The sequence below is a fragment of the Blennius ocellaris genome (assembly GCF_963422515.1).
Source record: "Blennius ocellaris genome assembly, chromosome: 5".
In the NCBI taxonomy this organism is placed as follows: Eukaryota; Metazoa; Chordata; class Actinopteri; order Blenniiformes; family Blenniidae; genus Blennius; species Blennius ocellaris.
The window spans coordinates 24,430,082-24,455,797 of record NC_137654.1 but is presented as its reverse complement, the minus strand read 5'-3'; the positions used below and the strand labels follow the sequence as shown (position 1 = coordinate 24,455,797).

At 42.2% G+C, this 25,716-nt stretch overlaps 1 protein-coding gene across 2 annotated transcripts; it reads right to left on the bottom strand.

The window, feature by feature from the left end:
* Positions 1 to 574: 574 nt before the first annotated feature.
* col2a1a (collagen, type II, alpha 1a) lies at positions 575 to 23,734 on the bottom strand. Of its 2 annotated transcripts, XM_080496473.1 has the most exons (54): positions 23,416 to 23,734; positions 21,269 to 21,475; positions 20,225 to 20,241; positions 20,076 to 20,108; positions 19,449 to 19,481; positions 19,297 to 19,350; positions 18,670 to 18,771; positions 18,039 to 18,116; positions 17,462 to 17,506; positions 17,297 to 17,350; positions 16,956 to 17,009; positions 16,525 to 16,578; positions 16,372 to 16,425; positions 16,226 to 16,279; positions 16,073 to 16,117; positions 15,839 to 15,892; positions 15,643 to 15,687; positions 15,505 to 15,558; positions 15,002 to 15,100; positions 14,854 to 14,898; positions 14,660 to 14,758; positions 14,505 to 14,558; positions 14,303 to 14,410; positions 14,158 to 14,211; positions 13,923 to 14,021; positions 13,704 to 13,757; positions 13,199 to 13,297; positions 13,052 to 13,105; positions 12,901 to 12,954; positions 12,744 to 12,797; positions 12,547 to 12,600; positions 11,948 to 11,992; positions 11,683 to 11,781; positions 10,396 to 10,503; positions 10,201 to 10,254; positions 9,720 to 9,773; positions 9,566 to 9,619; positions 9,101 to 9,154; positions 8,903 to 9,010; positions 8,741 to 8,794; positions 7,126 to 7,179; positions 6,874 to 7,035; positions 6,631 to 6,738; positions 6,356 to 6,463; positions 6,154 to 6,207; positions 5,965 to 6,072; positions 5,489 to 5,542; positions 5,288 to 5,395; positions 5,149 to 5,202; positions 4,498 to 4,605; positions 4,122 to 4,410; positions 3,339 to 3,526; positions 3,007 to 3,249; positions 575 to 2,230 (listed from the first exon to the last, which is right to left on the bottom strand). In XM_080496473.1, exons 1-54 carry the CDS (start codon positions 23,507 to 23,509, stop codon positions 2,084 to 2,086), a joined length of 4,473 nt encoding a protein of 1,490 aa, XP_080352599.1. In that variant the 5' UTR covers positions 23,510 to 23,734; the 3' UTR covers positions 575 to 2,083. The 2 variants fall into 2 exon arrangements, with proteins under 2 accessions (XP_080352599.1, XP_080352600.1); XM_080496474.1 differs by lacking the exon at positions 21,269 to 21,475.
* Positions 23,735 to 25,716: the final 1,982 nt, after the last annotated feature.

The following is a 25,716-nucleotide window of genomic DNA, read 5'->3' as shown; positions in this document are numbered from 1 at the left end:
CTCATAGCTTGGATAAAGCAGGTTATAGAATAGCTTATTAGCACTAAATATTGTTTTTATCAAGAACATTTTCAACCTGCTTATACATTTGATTCACATGAGTAATATTAAATGTTTTTATCTATTTCAAATAAAAATGTGTCACTGTTGAAGCTTAAGTGTAGCTTTTATTGCTCATGACAGACCGGAGAGGAAGGGGGGGCTACAGTACATATGAGCAGAAATATAAAAGCTCTGGAGCGTCACAAAATGCTTGATTACAGTCAAAAGTTTGTTCTTTATTAATGCCTATCGGTATAAACAAATGGGGGCCTTCGATACCAAGCCCCACCCTGAAACCGCGGAGCCAGTACGGTACTTTTTCTTCAGCTGGTGTTATGAGATTTGGCCACATGAGAACAAACGGACGTCTGCATCAAATCTTCAACTCTCACACAAGCGCTCACACGCAGACGTCACTCTCACAAACAGTAGCTGAACTCAAGAAATACAAGTTAAAAGAAAAAGAAGAAGAAAGAAGCTGGATCGACATTTAAGCAGGCATGAAGGGTTCTGGTGAAAGAAGAGATGCATCCCCACGTCATTTCTGTTTTTATTCAAAACCCAAGTAAAAATCCACTTCATTCTTCATTATGTTTTCCTTTTATTTTCCAATTTACATCAATTAGAGGTGTAACAAAATAAAAACAAAAATGATCATAATAAAATTATTTCAAAAAATGTACACGCCCTCACACACACACACAGACAACCCAGCCTGGTTGTTCTTCCGGTTTGTTGGAGCGACTGTCCTCAGAGCCCCACGTTTCAGCCGTGGGGGGGTCCGGACTCCAGGGGAAGCTCCACGCAGCCCCTGCTTCCCCTCTTTTAACCGACTGCACCCCTCCTTCAGGGTGGAGTGTGAGTGTGTGGTGTGAGGCTAGTGGGAATTAGGGAAGGGGGCGGGGGTGGGGGCGGGGGGTGGGGTTTGGTGAATTACGGAACTCGTAGCACCTTCTGAAGAGAGAGCAACCCAAAGCAAAGATGGCCGTTCAGCCCCAGATCCATCTGACAGCTCAGACTGACATTTTTCACTTTGTTGTTCAGCGTGAGGTAGCTTCAACCTATCTGGATGACTACAATAATAATCATTAAAAAAAAAAAAAAGAGCAAAACAAATTTCCCTCAGACTATTGTTTGTGGAGACGAGAATTGGGCCTTCTTCTGACGGGCAGTCAAGGGGTACAGGTTACCGAAACATACATCCCAAATGTTACCTCACTTTCCAAAAAAGTGTTGGTGTGCATATAGACACATGTACACACATAATGCGGAAATATATATAAAACCATCTGGTTGTTTATAAACACAGACTTTTACAACAATAGAACCAAGGATTTATAATACACAGTAAAGCTTTCGCTCCTGATCGTGGTGGAAAGACTCGGTTGTTGTTTTTTTGTTTTTTTTTTCACTTTTACGTTTTGGTCTACACTGATTCAAATTGCCGTATTTGTGTTTCAGGAGGGAAACAGGGAGGGAGGTGGAGCAGGACTGAGACAGAGTTCTTTTTTTTTTAACGGGTTTTCTGTGGAAACAAAAAAGAAAGGGGAGGGGTGAAGGGGGGAGGGGCTTGCCTTACTTACAAAGTGAACCCGTCCAGTCCTACCTCACCTCTGCCCGTTCAGCTTAGACAAATAAATAAGTGACATCAAGTCATGTTTCTGTTCTCCACAACTTGTTCGCTTGGTCCCTTCTTCCTCCTGGCTCATTCCCGTCAACAGTGGGGAAACATGACTGGATCTCAGGAAGCGGGTCAACAGAGAATGCTGGTGCGGTGTACAAGATATTGCCGGTGCCCTTCAGTGCTAACATCCAGGGGAGTACAACATGGAGAGCACTTCGTTGTGACAGAAAAAAAAAAAGTGATCAATTTTTCATTTTTTTTCTTTATAATTTCCAGTCTTCTTTATTGTGGAAAGTGTGTGTTATGTTTCATGGTTGAGTTTATTTATTTCCTGTGTGTTTCTTTTTTTTTTGGTTTTTTTTTTTGGTAAGGGGGATGGGGGGGGGGGGTTGGGGAGGGCCGTTGTGATACTCCACTTTACAAGAAGCAGACTGCGCCTACATCCACTCCGAACTCCTGATCCGCTCCTCCGATGTCCATAGGAGCAATGTCCACGATTGGCAGACGGGAGGTTTTCTGTGTTTTGTACTCAAAGACAGTCTTGCCCCACCGGCCTGTGTGTCTCTGTTGGGCGAGAGCAAACAAGTGTGTTCAGCCTGGTGATTCAATAAGAGGTGAACCTGAACTGTCCCTTAGAGCTGCTGTAGGTGTCGGCTGCTGGGGGGGGGGGGATTCTCTTCTGCTTCCTGTAGCTTTATGTCACTTCACAGCTCGCTGTCTTTCTCCTCTGGGCTTTTTCTCTTCTCTGCCTTTTCTTTCTTCCTGTCCCTGCTGGTATTCAGTTGCCGTGGAGCTGAAACTTTTATTGAATATTGTTCTCACTGCTGTCGCTCAACTCTGGTGTAGATGGAGAGGTTTTCCTGTCTACCACTGCTTAGTGGAAATTGATCAATTTGCCTTCGCTTTAATATCCAATGTCTGATTATTATTTTTTTTTTTTTATCCCTTCTTAAAATTCAAACAAAGCATATTCATCACAAACAATGTCGGCCTGCTGCAAATGACCGGATGTTTTTTTATTTATTGCTAATATGTTTTTACCTGTTTTTTTAATATATTTTAACATATACAGTGACCTTAGGTGTCATCAAAGGCACCGATCTATAAAATGTATTATTATACTTATGATACTGTATATGTAGGAACTGTTTACAAGTTCGTTTTCCCTGTTTTGCTTAATTCCACTTAGTAAATGAAAAATCCCAAATGTTTTTTGTTTTTTTTCTGTGTATAATCTGTTGTATGCGTAAACCACTCAGCCACGATGCGTTCTGTACAACATCTCAACCTGAATATGTTGAATACAGAAGACAGAATAATGATCTTGAATGGGCACTCACCTTGCAGCCATCCTCCAACACGCCGTAAGTGAAGCGGCTGTTGCCCTCTGCACGGATCTCCACGTCGTTGGTGCCCTGCAGCAGCAAAGCCTTCTTCAGGTTGCCTGTGGCCTGGTCCATGTAGGCGATGCTGTTCTTGCAGTGGTAAGTGAGGTTCTGGGAGGCCTCAGTGGAGAGAAGCCTCAAGAAGGTCAGCTGGACGCTGGCGGCGCTGGCTGCAGGGCCGTCCTGAGCGTAGCTGAACTGTGGAATCACGCAACATCCAAACGTTATCGGCCTTGCGTTTCTTCAGGTTACGGCAGAAGACCGACGGATGACGGTCATGCACTCACGTGGAATCCTCCGTTCATGGTCTCTCCGAACCAGACGTGCTTGCGGTCCTTGCTCTTGCTGGTCCACCAGTTCTTCTTGGGCACCTGAGCGATGCTCGGGTAGACGCAGGTCTCTCCGGTCTCCAAGTTGCAGAAGACCTTGATGGCGTCCGCTGTGCTGCCGATGTTGGGATCGACCCAGTAGTCGCCTGGGAGGAGGAGAGAAGTGGGTTGATGAGAAGAGGAGCCTAATCACTGAAAACACTGGGTTAGCTGGCTAAAAAGTGCAGAAGATCAACTTAAGAGTTTTGGCCTAATAAACAAGGAAAAATAACAAAAAGTAGTTGAGCAGATTTATCACCTTCAAATGAGGACATTTGAGTATTAAACAGATGGGTGATGTTAGTCTATATTTCTATTTTTTTTAAGATTTGATCAGATTTTAATATTCTGCCCTGGTTCTCTATATCAAATTATTTTTCATGTCAGGCCATCAATATCTTTCCTTGTTTTAATCTTCACCTTATTATTTATTTATTACTGTCTATTAGTTCATTTGCTTGATGAATCCTCTTCGTTTGATCATTTTGGTGCTGTGACGGTGGCTGGATTGTCTGATACTGCCGTATTATCTCCCTCCTACCATCACCACAGTGATTTATCAGTGAATCCACAGCGTGAGATTATGAGCAGAGGAAAGATAACAGTGCATCATTAGCATAATTAATAGCACTGAAGGCTATTTTCATGCAATATGGCCTTGAGGGACCAAAAAAAAAAAACCTCAGTATTTGGCCTACTCACCGCTCTTCCAGTCAGGGTGGCACAGTTTGAGGTCTCTGCAGGTGCGGGCCGGGTTCTTCTGGGACCCGTCGGGGCTGCGCATGTTCTCAATTTGGTTGTTGAGGGATTTGAGTGTGGCGTCGACCTCCACGTCGTGCTGCCTCAAGGAGCTGGAGGCCTCGTCGGCCCTCATGTACCTGAGAGGATCGGTGGACTTTTCAGTCTGACCCAGGCCGGCGAACGCAGACATGTCGATGCCGGGGCCGGGGGGGCCGGGGGGACCGGGAGGTCCAGCGTTACCTGGAGGACCCTGAGTGAGGAGCCAACAGTGACCTCAGTGAAACAAAGCGCCATATGCATATACATATATATAGAGATATCTGTGGATGTGACATACAGCAGGACCACTTTCTCCAGAGCGTCCACGAGGTCCGGGGGGTCCGATGGGTCCAGGCTGTCCATTAGATCCATCTTTGCCAGCAGGTCCAACTGGTCCAGCTGGTCCCTACAGAAACAGAGAGCAGCAATCAAAGTCACATCAACTACACTTCATTTAAAAACATTGCCAAAGAAGACTTGGGGATTTCTTCAGATCCAACATGTGGCCAGGAAAAAGACACATTTCTGATCAAAAATAATTCAAATGCATCAGCAGCTTCACTCAGACCCATCTCCTTATTATGCACAGAGATTACTTGTATGGTGACATTTCCCTTCATTTTTCTTATCGTGCACAGTGCTTAGCTAATCTTGAATAGATATTGAAGCCCATTTCCGATCTCAGCAGGAGTAGCTTTTCAAACCGCCGTCTCCCCGTCTGTCTGCCACTTTTCCTCACAGAGAGTAATTACCGGATGCCTCGGCTCCCCATCTTATCACCGTGGTGGGTAATTAAAGCGCGCGGCCTCTCCCGTCCCCGTCTTCGTCAGGTGATTGGAGAATTACAAAAAAGACTAACCTGTGCCCTTCATTACCCTCACAATTCTTTCATGTTTCAGGCTGCAGGATGGAAATGTAATAAGAGCTTTTTTTCGTTCAGTGTTCCTACCTTGGCGCCCGACGGTCCAGAAGGTCCAGCTGATCCAGAATCTCCAGAGGGGCCCTGTCAGGACAAGGAGGGTAAACAGATTTAAACACAGATAAAACAGAGTATTGCAGGGATGAACTATTAGACCTGGATTACTCACAGGAGGTCCAGGAAGACCCTGCAGACCAGTGAAACCACGGTGACCCTTCTGTCCTCTCTCTCCGGCCTCACCGCCCTCTCCCTTGTCTCCACGAGGTCCTTGTGGTCCCTTGGATAAAGATGTATCGTGTGTTTAATACATTTTTTTCCCCCCTTACTTTATATAAATTGGAATCTAATCGTGAACTTGACGATCACTCACAGCCATTCCTCTTGCACCAGCAGATCCAGGGGGTCCTGCAGGTCCTTGAGCGCCCTGGGGAGAAAATAATGGTGTGACTTTTATGGTGATAATAATGTGAAGTGGTACCCAAAGTTCCTAAGATTCGAACAGGAAGTGAGTGAAAGAAAGTGACGGGAAGTGGGCGGCCTTCATCACCAATCTCTTTGGCTTCACTAGACCAGTGCTTCTTCATGTTCAAATTAATTAAACGGATCATTTTCAAATAACCGTGTGGGTGTGTGTCTGACACCGGTGTCACTAACATGATGTGTCAAAAGAGATGAGAGGGAAACTTCCAACTGGTTTATGTGGGCACAGTTTAGCCTGAGGAGGCTGATATGGCAGTGCTCATAAACTCTCAGGAGCATGACTATGAAAAAAGCTAAAAAAAAACCAACAACTTTTAACTTTATCTAACACTTTAAAGACCTCGTTGAGATCTACGCTGGACTTACACCCTCTCCTCTGTCTCCCTGCTTGCCAAGAGGTCCAACAGGTCCGGGGGCACCGGGGGCACCTGGAGCTCCGGGGGCGCCGCCAGGTCCAGTGTTTCCTCTCTCTCCCTACAAGAGAAGACGAGGTGACGACGCAGGACGGCAACAGTTTCTGTCCGATCAAAGATCCGACTGATTAAACCTTCTTACCTTCACTCCAGTAGCTCCGTCCCGACCAGGAGGTCCATCTGATCCGGGGGTTCCCTGAGAGGCAGACATATTTTTTCTTATATGACACACGTTGATTCATATCAAAATATCAGGGTAATCATGTCACTGTTTCTGCAACCATCAGATAAACTGCACACTAGATGTGTTGGTATTTCTGATGCAATTGCTGTTTTCTCCAGACCTCTCGCCCAGTCTCTCCAGAAGGTCCAGTAAGTCCAGGGGGCCCGACAGGTCCAGGGGGTCCACGGTCTCCAGCACCACCAGAAGCTCCCTGTTTACCAGGCTCACCCTACACACAGAGAAAACATTGTTGTTTCAGGGTGTTTACAGTAAAGACCAGTTTGACATAAATTATTAACATGTAGAAAGACGCTATGGTGCAAAATTGATGCTTTATTCACTCAAAATGTCACACGGCATAAGCTTGAGCAAAATAAAAAAATATGAAACACTCACAGAAGGACCAGGGAGACCAGCGAAGCCTCTCTCTCCTCGCTGACCAGGCAATCCAACAATACCGCGAGATCCAGCCAGACCCTGAGGACCTGACGGCCCATCAGCACCCTACAGAATCAAAACACAGAGAGCTGAGTGTTTCACCTGAGCTCCCGATACCATCAGGCTGGTGCTGGTGACTAAATATCATCCCAGTCACAGGTTTGTGTCAGTTCATGTGAGGTACAAAAAATGAAAACCTACGGGCGGCCCATCCTCTCCAGCTTCTCCCTTCTCTCCCTGTGTGCCGGCCGGTCCACGCAGGCCAGCGTCTCCCTGTCTTCCTGAAGGACCTGCGTCCCCGCGGACTCCCTTTGGCCCATCTTTACCTGCACCACCAGCAGGACCAGCAGCTCCTGGGTTACCCTGTGATGGGGAAAGAGAGAGACACACGAAGGGTAAGAATCCAAATAAACATAATCTACAAACATATATCTTTTTAGAATTAATACGTACGTTAGGGCCAGGAGGTCCGACTCTGCCGGCGGCACCAGGGAAACCAGTGGCACCCTGTAAATGAGAGGCAGATTTAAGAAAACAAATATTTTACCAAAATATTGATCTGTTTTGATGCATCAGTCAGTTTAGTAGCTTTATTTTAAAAAGCCTGAAACATGTCTTGGTAAATGTTATACATGTTACATGCTTCTGTTATGCTATTTCAAATATTCAGAACAAACATTATTAGATCATTCAAATGGGAATCAGGTTTTTGAGATGGAGCCACCTTCAATGTTGAATGAGCTGCAGCCATTTCTTAATTTTATTTATTTGGGAGGAGGACTTAAATAATCAGCTGAACATGTTCCTCCTACTTATTGTGTTTATCTTATTATGCATCTGCTTTACTGTTTATTGAAGCACATTATATCCACGTCATACTTCTTTCTTTACTTTGTGAAGCTGGTTGTGACTCTTATCGGTGAGAATTGGTCTATTATTGAAATACTTAGTTATTGTACTGAAGAATCAGACGATAGTACAGGTTTGATGAACTGCTCTAAAAAAGGCAAATTAATATTTAGATCCTATTCAGTCGTGATCTGTTCTCCTTCTATGAAACTTTAACAGTTTGAAGTAAAAGTGTAAAAAGCTCATTTTTGCAGTAGAATTCCATCCATATTTATGTGACGCCACATTTCTGACACCAGACAGAGGCCTTTAGAAGACTGTCAGTGATGCTGTCCAGTGGAACAGAGCATATTATGCTCTTTTTGTCTCACTAGATTTAAATCTTGGCCTAGATTTTAATTTGTCTTAAAAAGTAGAGAAAACATAGAAGTGTGCTTTCAGATATTTCTAGATCGTTCCGCCTCCAGGCTTCTGCTTCATACTGCTTAAGATTAGGCTAATCTCTATAAATATTTGCTTATTCCCAAGGCAATGGGATTACTGAGCAGTAAATCCTAAAGTGTGTTACTCACCAAGTGTAATAATTATTTTGTTTACTGTTGAGATTAGCAGTGCCACATTTGAGTGGTCAATGTTTCTTTATGTTTGCATACATATCTTTATAATAGGGCTGGCACATTTTGTATGGTATCCTAATTCTAAAGAACTGCCCTCAGGCTCTCCATATCATCAATTTACAACCCGATTTGCCCCAAAATAATCAGGTTTGCTTGAACTTTTTTCAAGTTACGCTTCAAAGCAGACTCATTATTTTTTTATTTATTTGATCAGTGAGCCGTTTGAAAGTCCAGCTTTGAGCTCTACATCCTTTATTTGTCGCAGCAGGATTTAGAGGAACAAATTCATGCATTTATCTTCAGCAGACTCGACTAATATGCATGTTTGACAAAAAAAAATTATAATAATAATAAATCAGTCGGGCAGCTCCTATTTCTATTCCTGCTTTATTTTCCAGTTTCTATATATTAGTGCTTCTCTTTATTAATAATTAATTGTTTGTATTCTAGTCATTAATTATTTGCTACAATTGTTGCTAATGTCTTGTTTCTGAGATGTGCTTTACAAGAAATGTTGCCTTGCCATCTGAAGGGTGTTACCATCATGAATTCATATTCATGATGGTAATATGTGTCTACATGTGTATGTAAGAGTTACTTACAGGAGCTCCCTGAGCACCACGTGCACCTTTAGGTCCAGAGACACCAGTAGGTCCCTGAGAAAGAGCAGAATTATTTAATAACTCTCTGAAATCTTCAGCTTCTGTTGATCCAGTTACAAGGTACAAAATATTTAGTTTCGGGACTTTTATTTTGACACTCACCACAGGGCCAGGAGCTCCAGATGGTCCCTGAGGTCCAGAAGCACCGGCTTCTCCCTTCTGTCCAGACTCACCGAGCTCTCCCTTAGCACCAGGCTGACCATCAGCACCCTAAATGCATCAGAGTAGAAAGATTAGCCACATGTTCATGTTTCATGTTATTTTATATGAAGAAAAATACATGGACATGACTTCACTCACAGGAGGTCCAGCGAATCCAGCAGGCCCAGGAGGACCGAGCTCTCCACGGTCACCCTGCAGAGAGGCAGAACAGACAATTTGAACACGAGAAATCAATATTTCTGGTGATCAGCTTCGGAAATTTTCAAAACCTTCCTTACATATCTCAAATAAATAACAATATTGATAAAAGGAAGCTTAGCAAGTTCAACATAAATCAGCATTTGCAGAGGAAAGTAGAAAATATAAATATATATATATATTTATTTTTTTCAGATGAGTCCAGGTGGGTGTAAATATATTAGCAGTGGTTCATAAATAACTAATTTCCATTACCTCATGTGATTTTAAGGTCATAATAAACAATGATTGTTAGTTGCAATGTATTTGTAAACACTTGTAGACTCTTTAGTCAGAGAGAATTTTCATTAACTTGCTTCAATATTAGAAATCAGTAGGTATTACGTTGGTTGGTGAGTTACTTACAGGAGCGCCACGAGTACCAGGAGCACCGCTCGGGCCACTTGGTCCAGTCTCACCCTGAACAAAACAGACACAGTCACTCAAAACCATCCTCCCCCAAAATAAATGATAAAAATGACCCGAAATCAATTTGAGAGAGTGATGCTGTTACTCTTACCTTGGCGCCGTTTGGTCCAGATGGGCCAGGAGGACCGATGGGACCAGTCAAACCCTGAGTCAGAAAGGAGTAAGGAAGAGAATGAGAGGAAGAAACTAATGTAACATATGATTAGTTGACCGATTCAATGCCGATGAAGTGAATATATTTTATACGATCTGCTGTCATCGACCTGTCTTACACAATTGTTGTACAATTGTGTAAGACAGGTAAAAGCAGAAGCAGTTCCTGCCAACAAATGGAGTAGAGCAGTTGAATGGCGTAAACCTCAATATTTTAACAGTAGAATCTGGCATAAAATATTTTCCTTTGGAAGAATGGATTGCGCTGTATCTACCTTCAGCTCACAGGAGGGAAAACACCAGAGGCAACAAAGTGTTTATGTGATTCAATATTTTCCTTTTTGTGTGATTCCCACTCAAAAGTGTCGACTTGGCAAACTGAACAAAAGAAGAGTTGAGGGATTTTTGTCTGAACTCACTCTTGAACCGTCCTTTCCAGGAGCACCTTCAGGTCCCTTCTGTCCATTGTCACCCTGTGGAACAAAAAGGAGAATTAAAAAAAAAAAAAATGCATCAACTTAACAGTGTTTTTATTGCTGTGTGGACACTATACTGCTGCTGCAACCTCGACTCATGAAATCATCCACTGTGTTGAAACAAACGCTGTTACTCACTCTGTCTCCTTTGGCTCCAGGGATGCCACCGGTCCCTCTCTCTCCAGGCATACCCTGCAGGCCAGGGGGTCCCTGGGATCCAGGAGCACCGGCAGGTCCAATGGCTCCCTGATAAAAGAGGATGAATCAGAATGAGATTATCACTTAATCAGCTGCAATCAGACTCTTTAATGAGCAATAACAGCTGCCCGTGTTTGTAATTTAATATCATGTTGTGGTTGTATCATACATATTTAACATAATATCTATTGTTTAATAGTGTTGGTATCTATGGGGACATGTGTGTGCTGCAAAGCAATTTTCCTTTAAAGAACCAGTTAGGTGCTGTTCTATTTTATTCTAGCCTGTGTGTTTCCCTTATTTAAAATGATTAAGTTGCATTAAACCAATTGCCAAGATTTATCTGAAAACATATGTCATCTTAAAAATAGTACAAGGTGATTCTCAATAAGAGATCAACAAGACAGGAGGTTTTCTTTTATTCTTATTTCCCTTGAAGTAGCACCAAAAGTACAGGCTGAGCTTATGGGTAACATCTCAACAAGATTTTGATAGATTTTAATGTTTCCAGAGTAATCCTGAGCCAGTTAGTTTAGCGTAGCATACAGGCTTAAAATCAGGGCAAACAGTGAATGTAGATTATCTGAAATTCCACCATAGCATATTTCAAACTCACCAATCATCACATCTAATCTTGTTTGTTTATTCCATTAGACCTTTGAAATATAAATATAACTTCTGAAGATTGAAACAAATATATTACAAAAAACAAAGCTGAATTTTATGCAACTAAGATATATGGGCATAAATTCAAAGTGGTTATTTTTGTTTTTTTTAATATTTTCGACTTAAAACCTTCGCTCAGATGAAATTTGTTTAAGAGGAAATAAAACAGGGACAACACATGTTTTCTTTCTCTGGAGGTGGGAGTATGTGGTTGTCTTTATACACAGCTTTTGTTTTAAAGATCTATGCGATGATATGAACAGAAATACATGTAAGACAAGGTGAAATGCGTTGCATCCAGCTCTCGCACGCCACCTCTGTAAACCATCATAAAGGTGCAAATATTGCCTCAGGCCGTATTGAGTTGTTTTGGAAACACAAACACAAATCTAGTACACACTGTTTTGAGTTCTCGTCAGCGCATGAAAAATAACTGTTGAACTGCTGCAGAGAAGCTGCTGCATGCTCTCGTGGAGTGAACATTTATTTGCTTGTTGAAGACACAATGTTGCGGTAATTTGAATCCAAAACTGAAAATCTGTGTAGCCACCATCCACTAACCTTGGGTCCATCACTTCCAGGTGTTCCAGGAAGTCCACGAGGTCCCTGAAGACCCTGAGCTCCGGAACCGCCTCTCTCACCGGGGAAACCGCGCTCACCCTGTCAGGGCACCAAGACATGGTGGATCAACAGGAGCAACACAAAATAGCAACCAGAGCTCAGACAGATTGACTCATTAAATCTCCTCAAGAAGGAAACTATATTTGTTGGTGTTTCAACGTGGCTTTGCTTCAAAGACATTTGGTATCAAGATATGAAAACTTACTCTGGGTCCACCTGCACCAGGAGCTCCACCCTCTCCAGGAACACCCTGAAGAACAGACACAGTTTATTAGGTTTTTCCAAGTAATTATACACATAGATTCACACAATATAATGTGACAGAAGCAGTGAAGCAGTTTGAGTAAACCATAGGTCAAGCTATTTATACAGTATATTGCTTTTTTTTACACCAGTCACTTTATTTAAATCACAAATTTGTATTTTATCCTCGAAGAATAAATTCCATACAGTGACGTGTCTGACTAAATAAATGTGACACTGATTGATCACAGAACTACAAGGAGAAAACACATAGAAATAAAGTGTATTGACCCGACAAAGTCAAGGTGTTGTGTACATTACTTAACGTTCTCTTGTCTTTTTATTGATTTCTCTGTACCTTGGCTGTTGTTTAGGCACAATTATTTCATGTGACATCAGATGACTGTATGGATATACAGTACATGGATTGTTGCGTCACAAAGGTGTGGACAGACACTGTCCACACCTGCTATAAAATATGTATCCAATGTCTTGAAAGGCTTCGTCCTCTGAGAAATAGATACAGATACAGTAAATCGGTTGGAAGAACTCAGTACTCACCTGGTCTCCAGGTTTTCCAGACTCTCCTGGGGCACCAGATGGCCCTGGAAGTCCCTGCCAAGCAACACAGCATGAATTAGACAAACTTCATTTGGACACGTTCTTTAAGTCATTACTTGAAAGTCTGTTGTCCTAAAACATCCTCACCATGCGGAAAGGACATGGACGTTATGTCCAAGCACACAAAAAAAGCTTACCTGGAAGCCAGAAGGTCCAGGCTGCCCTTGCTCTCCTCTCTCTCCAGCAGGTCCCTGTTGACAGATTCAACAACAGCTGATCAGTCAGGATCAAAAGTCAACCATCATATTAGTATAAGACACATCTTACAGCATGTGGACATCATAAAATACTCACAGCAGGGCCAGGAGGTCCAGCAGAACCAGTCTCACCATCTTTTCCGGACAGACCCTGTTGAGAGAGAACAACTGAACACATCTGCAGACGGAACACGGGGAGTTCATCGATGAGCTTGGAAGAAATGTATGAATGGAGAAAATGTACTTACCCTCAGACCAGGACGACCCAAAAGACCCTTCTCTCCTGGCTTTCCTGGTTCACCCTGGTGACAAGAAACCACATTATAGGACATTCCGAAAGCCTCCTTAAGACCTGGAGTGTGTCAAGGTGACGACAGGGCGACAATCAGACGTACATTGGCTCCCTTTGGTCCGGGGAATCCCATCACTCCTGGCTGTCCACGAGCTCCCTGAGGACCGGGTGGGCCGGGGCGACCATCCTCACCAGAGGCACCCTGTCAAAGGCACAAGTGAACATCAGAATGACCACTGAACCAATAGGTTTGTTGATAGATTGTTAAACATAGGAAATAAAACAAAGTTCTTATCACAATTATATGCTACACTACACTGCAAACATGAAGAATATAATACAATCGTGCAAAAACTCAAATGGCTTGCTTGTATGGGGTTTGTTTGTCAGGCTTTGCCATTTGGGGTTGTATCTATGTATGTATAGATTGTTATACCTGATAATGTTTTTTATTGGCCCACAATGTAGCTAAGAAACAATTGAATGGGTCAGCTGCAACATTTCTATTTTCCAGTCATACAAACAATCTGGAAATCATCCTTGGCTCATGATTTGCAAAGTCCAATGCGGAGAGGTCAGAATGAATCAGTTTAATATTGTATACTCACAGAGGGTCCAACTTTGCCTTGAGGACCAGGGTCTCCAGGACGACCAGTAAGACCCTACCGAAGGTGCAAACATGAAACAGACAGTCAGCACGACTGAACACAAATCTTTACAGTGCACAAATGGTGTCATATTATACATCATAAAGCCTAAAAACAGACTTTGACTGAGCTACGCTGTCTGACTGTCAGTCTGCTGATTGGTAATTGCGAGAAACTCACTCTGGCTCCAGGAAGGCCGGACTCTCCTGTGCGCCCAGGGTCTCCAGTAGCACCTTTAGGCCCAGCAGCACCAGGAACACCACGGTCACCAGGGGCACCCTGAAGAAGACAAGGCGAAACACGTATGCTTTAAATATCCACGAAACAACAATCGGCTGTAGCACCTTTCAAGATCCTCGGCCAGCTCGCGGTGTCAGTGGAGTGAAGTTGGTTTGAGTGTTTACACTAAACTTACCTTGGCACCGGCAAGACCATCCTGACCAGGGAAACCGCGGTTACCAGGAGCTCCCTGAAAAGAAAAAAAAAGATGTGGGTTTAGACGGTGTGTGGAACAGCTTCCATGTGCTATTATTAACACCAACAAAGTACAACACTCTTACTCTCTCTCCTGGAGGCCCGAGTGGTCCAGCAGCTCCAGGTTCTCCTCGAGCGCCTCTCTTTCCTTCCTCTCCTGCAGGGCCAGGGGCTCCTTGGGGGCCAGCAGGGCCCTTGATAATATAAAATAATGCATTGACTCTACTGCACGGTGTGATCCTAAAATAATTTCTTTTACTAGCATGCATGGTACACTGAGTGACTCACAAGCTCTCCCTTAGGTCCAGCTTCACCTTTGAATCCAGGAAGACCAGGGTCTCCCTAAGACAAGAGCATCAAAACCATCAATTACCATCAATGATCTCAACTCAAACAATTATTGAAGTTTTAACAGAGTTTGTGATCATGCACAGTGGACTCACAGACTGTCCTTTGGGCCCCAGAGGTCCTGTTGCGCCCTGTGGTCCAGGTGGGCCACGAGGGCCAGGGAATCCAGGAGCTCCGGCAATACCAGCACCACCCTGATAAAAAAAACCCCACAACAAATCAAAACCAAAATCCAATATAAAGAAGCTGGAGGAAAGAGATAAACCTTTAATGGAGACAAATGACTTACAGCAGATCCTTTAGCACCAGGGATGCCATCAGTACCAGGGTTACCCTAGACAGACAAGAGGAAACATTACATCTGAACGGCACAGAGTACAAATGGTACAATAATGATAATGAATGAAGGTCTGAATGGTCAGCGAGATGAAACGTACTGATGCTCCAGCAGGTCCGGGAGACCCTGGAGTACCAGCCTCTCCACGGGGTCCCTGTGCTCCTTCAGCTCCACGGGCACCGGTAGGACCAGCTTCACCCTGACCGGACACAATAGAGTCATCCACAGATTCAGTATTTTTAACTCAGATCAGAGGTTCCTGAACTGTTTTGCACCTGCTGTCTGTGTGGTTATATGTTAAGTTTACACTGTGAAGATGTGCAAGTATGTTTGTGTGTAAATGGCAGGAAAATCCATTACATTTTCCTCAATAAATCTGCTTGAATGTAAAAAGTTTCTCAAAGCATCTTTTTTCTTTTTTGACAAGAATATTTCACAGTACAATGTGAACCTACTTCATGTAGAACTAAAAGAACCAGACATAATTGTATGTCACTGAAAGCCAGAGTGGATAAAGAAAGATGTACTGAAGATTTTATTACTCCACTTTGGAATATGAGGTTTGCTTCAATGTATCTGCTGGATGACATTATCTGCACGAACCTTGGCTCCTGGGGACCCTGGGAAACCGGGAGCTCCAGCAGGACCGACTGGCCCCTGAAATGAGGACAGAAATCTTCAGTCACTGCGTTACCAAAGATGAATTAACTGCAGGAAATGGAAGCGGGTTACGATACGTACGGGTGGACCAGCAGGGCCGGGCAATCCGTCGTTTCCACGGGCGCCCTGAAGAGCACAAAGAAAGAACAGTCAATCTCATGCATCATATTGAAGAACTCGTGAATTTCCACTTTATGAAATTATCCAGACTGCTGCAAACCAGAAACACATTTCAGTTCAATCAAAAGGGCGAAGGAAACATGGTTTTATCACTCACTGCAGCTCCGGCGGCTCCAGGACGTCCTCTCTCACCAGGCAGACCGCGTGGGCCCTAGGACAGAAGATGTGATTGATCAAATGATCGTGATCCTTCTAATTTCAATATGTTGGCCATTTATTTCACTTAGCTGGCAGTCTGACAGGCAATGCCCCCCAATCAAAAAAAAAGAAATTAGAATGACACTGAAGGCTGGGATTGATACACAGAGCAGATGAAGCAGTGGAGACTCACCATGGGGCCGGGGGCACCGTTCTCTCCAGAAGTACCGCCCTCACCCTGTCAGGAAACAGAGAACACAGAAATTAAGAGACGTCAACATTAAAAAAAATGATTCACGAAAGATTAAAGTCATACTTTTTATATCCCAACTAAATTGGGCCTTACCTTTGCTCCTGCTGCACCAGTATCTCCCTTGGCTCCATCCAGACCAGGATGACCCTACAGAGAAACAGTTTACCGGACAAATTGAAGCTTCACTTCCAAGTTTGTTGAGTTTGAGCAGTGATGACGACACGAATAGAAACACTGACTCTATGTCCTTTAATTCCAGGGAGTCCAGGAGTTCCAGGGAATCCACGAGCCCCCTGAAATAAAAACATAATCAATATATTTTTCATCACTCCCATTTTTTTTATGACGTGAGTGTGAGATGGTCAGTCGCTCTCTGGTTATTATTTGCTCACCTGAGGGCCTGCAGCTCCACGTTCACCAGCTTTTCCAGGTTTGCCACCTTCACCCTGAAAACATAAAAGGTGATTGTTTGTGTAACTTCACTGCTCTTTACTATACACATGCAGTCTGTGTAACGTGACTTCATCATTTTCAGTGTTAAGTCGAGGTGCACACACAGTGCCACCTGGTGGTAGATGGGAGTTCTGAGTGAAAGGGAAATTGGAAAGTTTGGCACAGGTCTTTTTTAAGGTTGACTGTAGAAACAGGGTAAAAGTAAAGTCAACAATTAACTTGTTAAACTTATATATATACACAAATTGACATCTAATAAAGTGTTTTGGGCTTTAAACTTGGTAAAAAAAAAAGAAGTTATTTTGTACTTGTACAAGTAGTACCTGTACAAGTAGTGAGTATTGTATGGAGCTGAACACTCAGTACTTACATCACTTCCTGGTTTTCCAGAAGGTCCGGGTGGTCCGCGAGGTCCCATTGGTCCCTTTAATAAAGTAAATTAACACAAATCAGTCACATCTAATGATCCTGTGTAAAACCAATCTCTTCCCTAATAGTATCTGATGGTTAACATTCTTTCCTTGAAGCTTGGTGGTAATTTTTGTCATTTCCTCTGATTCTGAGATGACAAACATAGTTGAGCTCATAATAAACATATGGTATCATTCATAACATTTTTTTTGAAAATATTCATTCTTACACATGAGATCACAGATGAGTCTAAAGTTAGTTTTAATGAGTTGTTATGGATTTATATTAATATATGCTTACAGCTGCTCCAGGCTCGCCAGCCTCTCCATGGCCTCCTTGGAAACCCTGAGGTCCCTACAAGTGTGAACAAACAAGCAAACCATTAATAGGCAATCTCGGCTTGATATATTTCCACATGGGCCACTTGATGATAATACTATGATGAGTGATAATCAGTGTACTTACAGGCGCTCCACTAGGCCCAGGAGGACCACGTGGACCCATAGGACCCTACAAAAAAGAAACACATAGAACAGACCTATTAACCACACTGACAGAATCGTGAATGAAATGTAAAAGTAGTATCACAAAGGAACTCGTTCAATCCAGATCATTCAGGTTGTCTATCAAGGACGAGGTCAAATTAATTGCATCAGTCCACTTCAGGGTTTTCATCTTTCATCTCCTCATGATTGCACATTGTATTTAAGTTGTTAAATTTGTATTTATTATTTGTTGAATTACAGATTTTATGTGTTTTTGGTTCTGAAAGCATATTTAAAGCAACCTTTCGAACAATATGTTTAATTTCCATAGAGTTGTGTTTATCTCCCTTAACATGAAGTTCAATGAAAGTAGCAACTCTGTTGGAATTGCAGCACTTCTCCACATGGTGGCAGTATTGCAATTATCTTAGTGAGCTGTAGTTTAGTCTCAGAGTTGCAGCTGAGAGACAAGGTAAATATCATTCTTCTACATTTTGTCGTTAAAGCAGATGCATTGTATTCATACTAAATGTGTGTTTAGCACCACAAATACTCACCATTGGTCCCTGCATCACACCCATCTGTGCACCTCCAGACTTCTCGTCAAAACCTCCAGCCATCTGAGCAGCGAAGGACTGCACACGCACAACAAAGAGTTGGGAGTCACTCCATGTAGGTTACTCACACGGGAATAAAAAGAGCCTCAAACAACACTTTTCCTGGAGATTCTGTGTTGTATAAAGACACCGCCTCCCAAATCTTTCATTCATACTATTTTGACTGCTGCTTGTTTGTTTCAAATAGTTTACAAAAAGAAGAAAACAGAAATGGTGGTTAAATTGTGAATGGATTTCACTTATATTGTGCTTTCCCACTGCTTCAACACTCCCCACATCGTTAATCACGTTCAGACACACAAGCAAATGGCGATGGTTGTTGCTATGCAAGTTCAGTAAGTTCATTTAGGTACATTTTTGGGTTCAGTGTCTTGTTGGAAGACACTGACAGGGGAGAGATGGGCGATCGAACCTGCAACCTTTCAATCGAAAGTGAGTAATAAATGCATTGTACAGTTGTATTGTGAGGCATTATGGCAATGATGAGCTCACGCCAATTCTGAGTTGAGTGCGTAGATTTAGCAAAACAGTGTTTGTGCCATTTAGTTAGTTGCAGCCTCCTCTTTCTTACCCCTCCAAGCCCTGGTGGTCCGGATGGTCCAGGTGGGCCGGCCGGTCCGGGGTTTCCTGGGGTGCCAGGCTCACCATCTCTTCCTCGAGGTCCAGGATTTCCCTTGGGTAAGAAGAGGAAGAGATTTTTTTTTTTTTTTTTTTATGAGACACCCAAAGCAATAAAGACGATTTAAAGCAGTAGCTGCTCACTATGGGTACACTGAACACAAACTTCTGTTTTTTCCACAACCATGCTTTATACAGTCTGATTCTGATTACAAACCACATAGTTGAAAGAAACCGTTTGCTTTTTTTTGTAATTATCATTAGCACTGATGTTTGTTCTATCAAACCTATTTTCAACAAGACATTACAGAAGAAGCCTCACATCTGTTGCATGATTATATTTTAATGTCCCCATGCTTGAGTTGCTTTAATTTTGTGTTGAGGCAGCAAACTCTACAAAACAGTCTGCAGCTCAATTATGATAATGATCCCCACTGCTTTGGCTTCAGCCCATACCTGACTGCCCATTTGTAAATTTACATTACAGTATCATTATGTGGCACTTTCTCCGAAATGATCTTAGTATAATAACAGTGCTTGTAAAGATGCAATTATTTGGGCACATTGAGTTGTCGCTTACCTTATCACCCTTAGCGCCAGCTTCTCCACGTGTTCCCTGTTCACCTGGGGGGCCCTGAAAAAAATTATTTACCTCATCATACATCTCACCATCATGGACTGTGGCGTGATGTTGCCTCTCAATATCTGTAATAATCTGAACATAAAGTTTACCATTGGGCCTGGCGGTCCTTTTGGTCCTACAACCTGCATGAAGATAAAAGAAAATCTTCACATTCATGTGCCTGTTGTCATTAATGGCTCTATTTTGTGATTAGTTTCTGAACACGCACAAAAAACAAAAATTCTGAGAACATTCCAACTTTTTAGGAGTCAAACATGAAGCTTAAAAACTAAATCTGATGAGGATTTCGTTCGACAGAACACGTTTGTGCAAAAACATCACCTCCTCTTAACCTCTGATTTGGCCGACTCTCTTTTCACCTGCCATGTGCACTTGCTGTAAAACTTGCTGAGAAGATCTAAGAGGATTTGATTGGGTTCATTATGTCCCAGGAATGTGGCGTTTCTCCTCATTTAAGGGGAAGTCCAGGACATTGCAGTTGGTCACTTATCAGGGGAAAACTAGAGAACCAACGGCTTAAACAATAAACTAGGATGTTGAAAGTGAACATTATAAATGGATTTATAAATCTAATGAATTCCACATATAAGTAAAACAATGTGAATAGACTCATTTGGTTTGGTTATAATTCTTAGAAACACTAGTTTTATCTAAAACAGTGACGTGTCAGTTCTTTTCAGCTTTACGACCATAAACTTGTTTTTGTCCATACTTACATCAGCAATATCTCCGGGTTCTCCTTTCTGGCCCTAAATGATCAAAGGAGAATCATATATGAGTTGTTCATTGGGAAAAATAGAATGTATTGCACCAAAAATGCATGAAAGATCATTGCTGTGTGCATGCTGTTTCCCCGTCACCTCACCTTAGCACCAAATGGCTCTGAAGTTGCAGATGAAGGGAATTGATGGAAAAAAGAAAATCATTGTTACATGATGAAGATGAAATATCATAATCCTGAAGGAAAACCATTTTAAATACAGGACTGATTCGTGACTCTGAACAGAAGAGGCCTGCAAAGAAATTCAAAGACGCAAAAGTGATCAAACACCAAACCCCAAAGACAAAAAAAAACAAAAAAAAACAAAAACCATCCAGGATATATTATTGATGCAAGCAGTGAAGCAAAAGCAAGCATAGACTGAGAGGCGTAGGTACAAATTCAGTCATCAAAGCAAAATGTGAAAGCAAGTAAATGGTCAGTGTTGTGAAGCAGAAATCACAAAGATCAGCTTAAGTTTTTTTGTTAACAGGGAAACCACAAACTAAGAAATTTGGTGTGTTAAATGATCGGTAAATGTTTTTTACCGATAATATTTAGAGTTTCTATCAGCCTATTGAAAGGCAATACAGATATTAAGAGACCATAATAGAGACGTATGTGTTTAATTAATTAGGCGAATGGTGAAATATGTGGGGGGGGGGGGTTTCTGTCATGTTCCGGGGAACACTATCAAAGCGGTTTATAAGATCAAAAGTAGGTGGTATTGACACTAAATGGTTACAAGGCCACAGGACAAAAAAGATTAATCTTGTAGACTAACATGGGTTAAATGAATCAATATGTTGTGGCTCCCTTTGAAAAGTTTTCAAGTTTAGTCATTTAAGTAGGTTGAAGTGAAGACCAGCTAAAACATGTCAGGAAAAGTGTTACAGTCCTGATGATGTTGTGATCTTTTCTCCTTCAACTCACGCACGAAAAGCCAACTTAGAATAGGAAACTTCAGTTGAAAATGAAACTATGATGCTCAATAAATTGATCCAAGTAACTTCAATCGGTGGCTCGTCGTGATATTAGAATATTCAACTCCAGCAAAGGTTCCCCATTCAAAGGTGTTAGTCAGGAAAGAGATAAATGCAAGCTAAAAGAGTAATTTATTTATGTATATGAGAATAAATAAATTACAACCAATGGGGGCACTGGCATCAGCAGGGCAGATGGGACAGCACTCTCCAGATGGGATGATAGGGTTGGCACACTCTTTGATCTCCTCGCAGATTATCTCATCACACAGAACTGCTCTGCTGTCGCACACACAGATGCGACACGGCTCTGGCTTCCACACATCCTTATCATTATACAGCTGGCCGTCCTGGATGCAGCCGTCTGCCTCCTCTGCAGTGACCAGCAGGGGGCGCATGACAGGTGGACAAGGGAGGGGAGGGACAGAATCAATTAGTGGGCAGAAAGGTGGTTTCAGAACAGTTAGAACACATGTTGTTTTTCACACAATGTTATCAGGCGGTGAAAAATGTGTTTTAAAAAAAAACATGTTGGTCGAACAGAAGAAAGTTGGCATGAGAGGACACAAAGGGTCAAAGGGCAAGTTGATGAGGTGGGAGGAGTATCAGCAAAAAAGGGGAGTGGTTAGTGAGTGTATGGGAAGGGCAGGGATGAAAGAAGCAGAGGTTTTATCAACAATATTTGAAGTTATACAGCTGTGCAAAAATAAACTGTTCTTATCTGTAAAAACTGAATAACGCGTGAATAAAACTTACAGGCAATAACTTCAACCAACACTGAGAGTTATTTCTTGTTCCTTTAAAGCTGATAAACAGGTTTCAGTTCTGATCCAAAACAGTAAGTCTGAAGACCAACTAGAATTAACAAAGCTTAAAAAAAAGCTCTTAAATGAGGCCAAATATGCATCATAAGAACAGTTATATGGCAGCATACAGCGTAAAGTCAACACGGGCCATAGTTAACAGTTGTGTTTGAAGCCTTGAGTGAGGTATTTCACGTCGTTGGCTGAGTATATTTAACCTGCAGGCCTGGACTGCAGCTCGTATGAATGAACCTCTCTTATAGGGATACTGTGCCCAATTGACAAGCCGCTGCCTTAAGTAAACAAAGGGTCCTTCTAAATTTCTCCATCTGGGTCCCATGGCTGTGTCAAGCGCCAGTGCAAACACATTGGGGAATTAAGAAGGGGCGACTTGTTTAATGTATGAATCTTAGGGCTGAACATACACACTGCTCTTGTTTTTAAGCATACTTATTAGAGCTATACTTGTTGCAGGCCTGTTGAATTCATGAATGGGAAATAGTTTGGCAACCTGAAAATCAAAGCTTCCACTGAATCATTGTATATTTGATTCAAAAAAAAAAAAAAAGAAGAGCTATGTAGAAAGTAATACAACTCAAGCATTTAACTTAGGTTCATTGTGCTATAAATACAACTACACCTCATCATCTGTTGACTCCCTGCTGACCGTGCTGTCCTCTTGCCTTCCCTTTGAGCCTGCTAAGTCTGGGGTCAAACTCTGTCTGACCCCGTCACTCCACATCATGAAAACCCAGTCTGCTGTAGTCTAACACTTTCTTTCTTTCTTTCTTAGTTTATTTCCAGAGGAGAGTGCACATTAATGAACACTCGGTACAGTAACTTTGTGTAAATGCGCCAGATTTGGCCATGGGCTAAATGGATTGCCGGTGACGTTTAACTTACCAGTGTTAAAAAAAAAAGAGCTTGTAAGTTTACTTTGAATTAGTTTAAAGTGACCAGTGTTTCAGATAGATACTGGCATAAAAAAACATACCGGTAGTCAAACTAATGTTCAAGAAACTGCTCCTATGTTGTAGCACGTAAGCAAAAAGAGTGAAGGCTGTCAGAGCCAGATGAGGACAAACAGACACTTGTTCACCTGGTCCTCCATCCCACACAGATGCACCTTGACAGCCTCACACATCCTAATGAAAGAAATGCATAGGTTTCTCTGGCAAAACCTGCAACAGCCTGTCAGACACCATGAACTCACAGCATCAGCATTATAAATAAGTGCTTTGTGAGTATACCGAGGAATAAAAAAATTAAAAAAAAGTTCTTCACAGTAAACTTAACCTTACACTGATGGCATACCACTAATCTTCTGAAAGCATAAATAGGAGGCACAAAAAAAAGAACAGCATTGGTTAGTACCTACACAGGTGAATTAGGCCTGAGGGAGACTATTCAACTCTAGTTTCTTTGCTGTGAAATATTACCAAAATTACCATTCAAACAATTTTCCAAGGATAACTGAAAGGGAAAAAAAAGAGTAAACATTGAAACTTACGCTCATCCTCTTCTTGACATCTGACCACGGATAGTAAAACAACTTGAGATGCTACAAGTAGCAGAACAGTCCTTGAATCCACAAAGCTGAACATGTCTAAATATTAGACATGCAGGAGCTCGCGTGAGAATTGAAGGGATGAAGGAGACCAGGCTTTCAGTCAGTGGTGTGTTGAGTGTGTGTTCCCAGAGACTTATGGCACCATGCAGTCAAACCCTCCAAAATCTAAGTGGAATCCAACGCGGGGCCCCAGCTGGCACTCTGCACCCACCGCGTCAGGGCTAGCACCGCGGTTTTATGTCCACTGTGCCTTCTATGGATCTTCGTATATTCCAAAGTACCAGTCCTTCCCCCAGACCCCCTGTCAGGCTGAAACCTGAACCTCATCTCCCTCCCCTCAATCCACCAGCATCTACTCTCCCAGGGACATTTTTCTTTTTTTCTTTTCTTTTTTTAAATAACCCAAGACCTCCTTCCTCCCTCGACCTGCTTGGCCTGGCCTGGTCAAGAGATGCACCTTCACTTTCACACTAAAGAGGTCACAGGTCACACTCTGACCCAACTACATGGCTTTGTGACAGAGAACGAGGAAGGCTGAAAATCAGTGTCATTCTCTTTGCCTTATTTTGACACAAGCCCAAGGATATAATTGAATTGGATTAGATTACTACAAGGATGTACAGTTGTTTAAAACAGTTGTTTTGGAGTGAACATATTTTTTTTTTAATTCCCTGAACACATGGAATCAAATCAGACAACAATCTACAATACTAGTAGAATAGTTCAACCTTGTTGGAAGCCATATTGGTGAGTCTAATGTTTTTGAACACACATCTTTTTAATCCAGAGTCTCTGGAGCTGGATTATAGATACAAGCCATAATGTCAACTAAATAAACTAAAACTAAACGCTGCTCTTTGATTAAATCATTAACAGAAGGAACTTGAATTTCTTTAAACTAAACATCATGCTATCAGTTGACTACTAAGTGCGGCTGGAAAATATTCCTGATCTCAAATAATTAATGACCTATCCAAGAAGAGATAAATAAATGTTGATGTTAGGAGGCGAATGAAGTGCTTCTTAGAGTCAAGCTCTCACATTATGGGAACCCAACAGTGGGTCAGTGAGGTTGTTTGTTTCGGTCTGTTCTCCGGGATTATGGATTAATCTGCAGACTTTAGACAACCTTTAAGTGTTGAGCCGACAAATCAGCAGTTGTGTCACGTTCCCATTATCGTCAAAACTTTCCGAGAAGCCTGTCTGTGCAGACAAAGACAATTAATGAGGGCTTAGGGGATCAACTTAAAAGAACAATTCAACAAAGGCCAGTATAACGTAAAGTTCGGTGATCAGATGTAAAATGTGACTCCAGTGTTTCTGTAACACTGACCCATCTGCAGTTCAATTACCTGATTACATTCATTGCATTCTTAACATACATGGCACATATATATGCAGGACGTTTGCATTGTGGAGTTGAGCCAGAGGGGGTGATGAAACATTTATGTCATCTTTATCATGTACCTCTTTGGCAGATAAAACCAGGTGAGAGAGCTTGAAAAGGAGTCTTTGTCACGAGAAGAGGCACCGTCATTCCAGGGCCGTGACCTTCTGGCAAGCCCCCCTCATTCCACATACAGGAAAGAAAACATTTTACCTCTACCAGATCTATGAATAGTTTTTAACACTGGAATTACATTTAAGGCAGGACATAGGAAGATAACTCATCAGCTCAGATCACGACACAGATGCAAATCGTCCTGACTTTGGTGTAACTAAAGAGGTCGATTGTCACAATTCAGAACAGTTTTGCTCATGTATGCTGACAATTTGAATGCCGAAAATATTTCAGGAATTTTAAAGCAAGTTTCACAGCTGAATCAATATGCATTGTCCTTAAACACCACTGTGAGTACACAGTCCATTTCAGTCTAATTTGCTGGGTCAGGTCAAGTCATTGTTGCTGTGTCATCTAAAAAGAGATGAGGGGACATTTAACTTGTAGAACGACCGACAATTTAACCCTCACCCTGGTACAGCCCTTAACACTGCCTCAGCAGGTCAAGAGTGAAACACAGAGACGATGAAGCGCCCAGAAGTGATGAATTAATGCAGAGTGGTGAAAGATGGCCTGATTACACAATATTAGGAGCAGAAGTGCCACCACTCACAGGATCTGATAAGTGCTATGAGGACAAAAACTACCAAACAGAAACAGGGCTGGGAGCTGAGGAGCAATCACTTCACTTTTATCAGTGCAGGTTTGCTATAGCGCTCATTAAAGAGGCACTAAAGTAC

Bases quoted from the DNA above. Each gene is read 5' to 3' on its own strand.
- col2a1a (XM_080496473.1), bottom strand. From the start codon at position 23,509: ATGTTCAGCTTTGTGGATTCAAGGACTGTTCTGCTACTTGTAGCATCT. The intron at 18,772-19,296 runs GTAAGCGACAAC...TTCTTACCCAAG, and splicing joins CTGGCGCTAAGGGTGATAAG to GGAAATCCTGGACCTCGAGG. The intron at 12,955-13,051 runs GTAAGTACATTT...CTCTCTCAACAG, and splicing joins TGGGTCGTCCTGGTCTGAGG to GGTCTGTCCGGAAAAGATGG.